General features: G+C 43.5%; 1 protein-coding gene across 1 annotated transcript; it reads left to right on the top strand.

The window, feature by feature from the left end:
* Nucleotides 1–1,149: 1,149 nt before the first annotated feature.
* T265_03149 (hypothetical protein) lies at nucleotides 1,150–2,289 on the top strand (the record flags this gene model as incomplete). Its single annotated transcript, XM_009167562.1, has 1 exon — nucleotides 1,150–2,289. The coding sequence occupies one exon, from the start codon at nucleotides 1,150–1,152 to the stop codon at nucleotides 2,287–2,289; it is 1,140 nt and encodes a 379-aa protein (XP_009165826.1).
* Nucleotides 2,290–4,045: the final 1,756 nt, after the last annotated feature.

Here is a 4,045-nt window from a genome sequence, read left to right as displayed (position 1 = left end):
TGATGACAATGATGATGATGATATAATGGAAAAAATAGGGAAGAAATAGTGAGTGCGCCACGTCTACCACAACTACCGGTGAAACTGCCGTTTTATGCGTCACAGCACAGACGATTTAGAGGATGACTGATATCCGGACACCTTGAGTTTAGTGATCCACCGAAGAGTTCACCGACGACTAGTGAGGTATAGTGCTTATGCTGGAACTAAGAAAATTGCATCAGAAGAAGGAGCATGAACTTCCAAGTAGAAGAACTAAGCTGCAAGAAAATCAGTTTAACTTGTGAGAAAATCGATTTTTCTCAACAAGGCCTTAAAATACAAACAATCATACTTTCCAGAAGCGGATGTTTCATGCCGTTTTCATCCTAATCGCACAATCCTGTCAGAAGACCTAGTAAGCCGTCGTATCAACACAATTTATGATTCAGGACATAGAGCGAGGGATGAACAGATTCAGCACCCAAATCAAGTTGTTCCTCGATCTTCCTCAACAGAAGCAACTTTACTTGATACTTCTGCGGCGACACGTTTGAAATGCGCGGGAACCGCAGTGAGATTGCCTCAAATTCATTTCAACCTAGCTGTTGCTTCTCCGACAGGTTTTGTTGACTGGTTTGTGTACACGGAGCGGATAGAGGATGCTGGTTTATTAGAATCAAACCAAAAAAACGCACTGTGATAGAGCAACTCGGCACAATAATACCGTCTCTTTAGCTGCCTCGTCATCCAGCAACCATCACGCAGCGATACTTGAGGGTATGGAACAATAAGACGTTCATGTGTGACCTTGTTGTAAGGGTACACTGGTGTGGTCATATGCATGTCAGCATGCACAAACGGAGCTTTCTGCATATAGCAGGTGTGTGTGAGTGTTCATATGTACGCATCGGGCCCAATAAGACAACACGGTTCTGCGGCATGTACGAACAGATCCTTTTAGATAGTACCAGTTGCTACATACATTTATTCGTGTACGTCAATAGAAAAAGAATTGATTGTGCCATTTCATTAGGTCCGAACCTGACATGGAAGCTCAGATCCACGATTCGGGCGCATCCATGAAATAGCTATCCGTATCGTACTAATTGGAACTATATTCCCGTCGGGTTCAATTTTCTGTGCTAACCGCCCGTAGTCAGCATCATTATGCCGACGGTTGACGAAGTCAAGGCAGCCAATTCCGAAAGCCTGTCAAACAATGACTTTTTGGTTAATCTGGCCCTGACTTTCAATGTGGTAAACATTCCTCTGGCGATTTTTATCCTCATTCTCGTGTGCATTGCCTGTATCCTCTTTGTGGTCCTCGTCATCTTCATTGTACGCAGTTGCATTCGTCGAAAATTCATTCCCAAATCAAAACGACGTCCAATCAAAAGTATCTATCTGGATGAAATACCCGGAGCGATACCGGGCCAGGTGGAAGGCCAGCACGGTACTCTGGAATATTCACTGGAATATCAATTAACAAAACAGCAGCTCAACGTGGGTGTTATTCAGGCCAATGACCTTGCACTACGACCAGGAGTGGAACATTTGGACCCTTATGCGAGCGTCAGTTTGTTAAAGGTTCAAGGAGAAAAAAGTAAAGTTTTTGGAAAAGTAAATAAGACGGTTGTTCGAAAAAACTCGACAAGCCCGAATTGGCAGCAAACATTTGCCTATCAGATTCCTGAATCTGAACTAAAATGTATAACGGTTGTTTTTGAAGTATTCGACTACGATAGTATCGGACAAGATATTTGCATCGGACATTTGGATGTTCCTTTGAAAGAAGTGGACGAGGGAGAATATGCAGGCCAAATACTGGAACGTACTGGCTGGCTAAAATGCGGAGAACCAATGATGGAAGGAATAGGCGAACTATGCATCGGATTGTGTTGCAACAATACCGGATCACAAATCGATGTGACCATCTATGAAGCACGACAGTTGACCGTCGCTGATCAACTATCGTCCAAGAGAGGATCCAGTGTTTTTGTTCACTTGGTATTGAAGCATAACAAGAAAAGAATGGGACATTATAATACCAAACCGAAACCGGAGTTGATAAACCCTTATTTCAACGAGAGACACACGTTTACAGTTAAATCCGGGAACCTGGACAGTTGTGTGCTACTGTGTAAATTGAAATCGAATTCTGGCCGGAAAAAAACATTGGGTCACACACAGTTGGGCGTCGATGCAACAAGCAGTACTGGGGCGAAACACTGGGAAGAGATGATCAAGGGTCCTGGGAAAACTCATGTGTTTTGGCACATGTTGTCTGTGGGTAACGAGGATAGGTAATTTGTCCTGCCAGTGGTTCCTTTCAGTTCATTCTCCCTGTTTTCGACTAACCAGCGAGAAAGCATACCGGTTTTTCTGAAGGCAAGTAATCGCAATTCCAGTTAACATACAATGCTTTTCTGGCGAAGATTTTCTTGTTGTCCATTTTTTTCAAAAAACGGGTACGGTTTTTTTAACAACCACCACCACCACCACTCATCTTTAGGTAAAAGATAGCACTTTATCTACGCCAATCCATTTATATAAATGCAAACTAATTGTTTTCATGTAATTTTCTTTGGCCAACGAAGACAATGTGCCGTTTCCACGTTCGACGTAGTTCTAACGGCCCACTGAAAGAAGTGAAGGCCTATCTCACTGTTTGTAATAAAGTTCTTCAAGTGTTTTGAAATGTTTTTTTTTCTGATATTTTTCGTGTCTTCTAACGTGCAGGCGTCAGCTATTTCAGCATGAGCCTCGCAGTCATCGGTTTTGGGTCAGATGACTGTTACTCTGTCCGTCGACCTCGGCAGTTTACTTGCATACTTTCCGTCATCCCTTGTGGAGACATCATCAGTGCGCAGACTGATGACCAGACGCTGATGATAGTTCCACGGGTGGCGAGGAAACGTCTGCAATTAACTTACCAAAGGCTCTGGGATCAACATCCTCCTGATCTACAACCAACTGACGGACACGATAGGCCACCAACTCGCAGTCATATAATTTTACCGAACGGCTATTTTGAATGCATCTGGCTAAAATTCTGTTCATTCTAAAGATAGAAGATCAGTCATCTAACGGTTCGAGTTCCGTTAATTTTTATTATGCTATGGTAGAAACTAGGCGAAAAAGTTGGAGTAAAATTTAGCTTACGGGTTGACCTTTGCTGCGGAGAAGCAAAACATACGTTCATGGTGCAGCTACTGACAGCCCTTGTGTGCGGATTGTCAGAGTAAAGATAACGGGGAAGCGTTAAAAAGATCAGTTTTTCGAAAACTCATCGTGCAGTTGGAGTCGATCATGGCTGAAAAGTTGAGAAACCCGATAGCTGTTTCATCTCTTCTTGAAATCTTCAGTAGTTCTTACCTAATGAACCTCTGGCAAGACTGGGACTCGCTAACTTTTGGCTAGTAGTTTAACGTCACATCACTTGATTCGAGCTAGCTGATCCCGCTGTGATTAACTCGTACTTAGGCCGGATAGCTTATTGTTTATGCGCCAGTCGTGTGATCCCTTGTCGATAGAGACTTCGGGTAATGAATAGTCTCAATGTTTGCAAAGTACGAGTACCCTGCACCTAAGAACAGAATTCTTCGGACCTAAACTATTAAAGGTTGACATTCAACTAGCTAGTTAACACCATGGCACTTGTTGCGAACTGTGAGGTTGACGAATTATTGACAATATGCCTGGTGTCAAATGAACCATCGCCCATCAGTCCTTATCGGCTGAATGACACAGAATTCGACTCCTAACCGGAAGATTTTGAGTTCGAACTCTCCTGAGAAGTGCTAAGATTCACACTGCTGGTGGCTCTCAACTAGCTATGGACAGCTGTTCAGAGTTTATTAACTTTTTAGCCTAGACTGGCCTAACTTACCGACAGTTCAGCTGAAAAGCTACGGCGTTGGCCCTACTGGGACCGCTTACGCCCAAAGTACTGTAAGGTTCTGAGTCCTACAGGACTAGGATCATTTGAACCTCAGTCAAGAAGGCACGAAGGTCACACAGTAGTCAATTTGACTATGGTCGCTTCCAAATCATGCCGCCATGT

The sequence above is a fragment of the Opisthorchis viverrini genome (genome assembly GCF_000715545.1).
Source record: "Opisthorchis viverrini unplaced genomic scaffold opera_v5_43, whole genome shotgun sequence".
Taxonomy (NCBI): domain Eukaryota; kingdom Metazoa; phylum Platyhelminthes; class Trematoda; order Opisthorchiida; family Opisthorchiidae; genus Opisthorchis; species Opisthorchis viverrini.
This window is presented reverse-complemented; position numbering and strand designations above follow the sequence as displayed.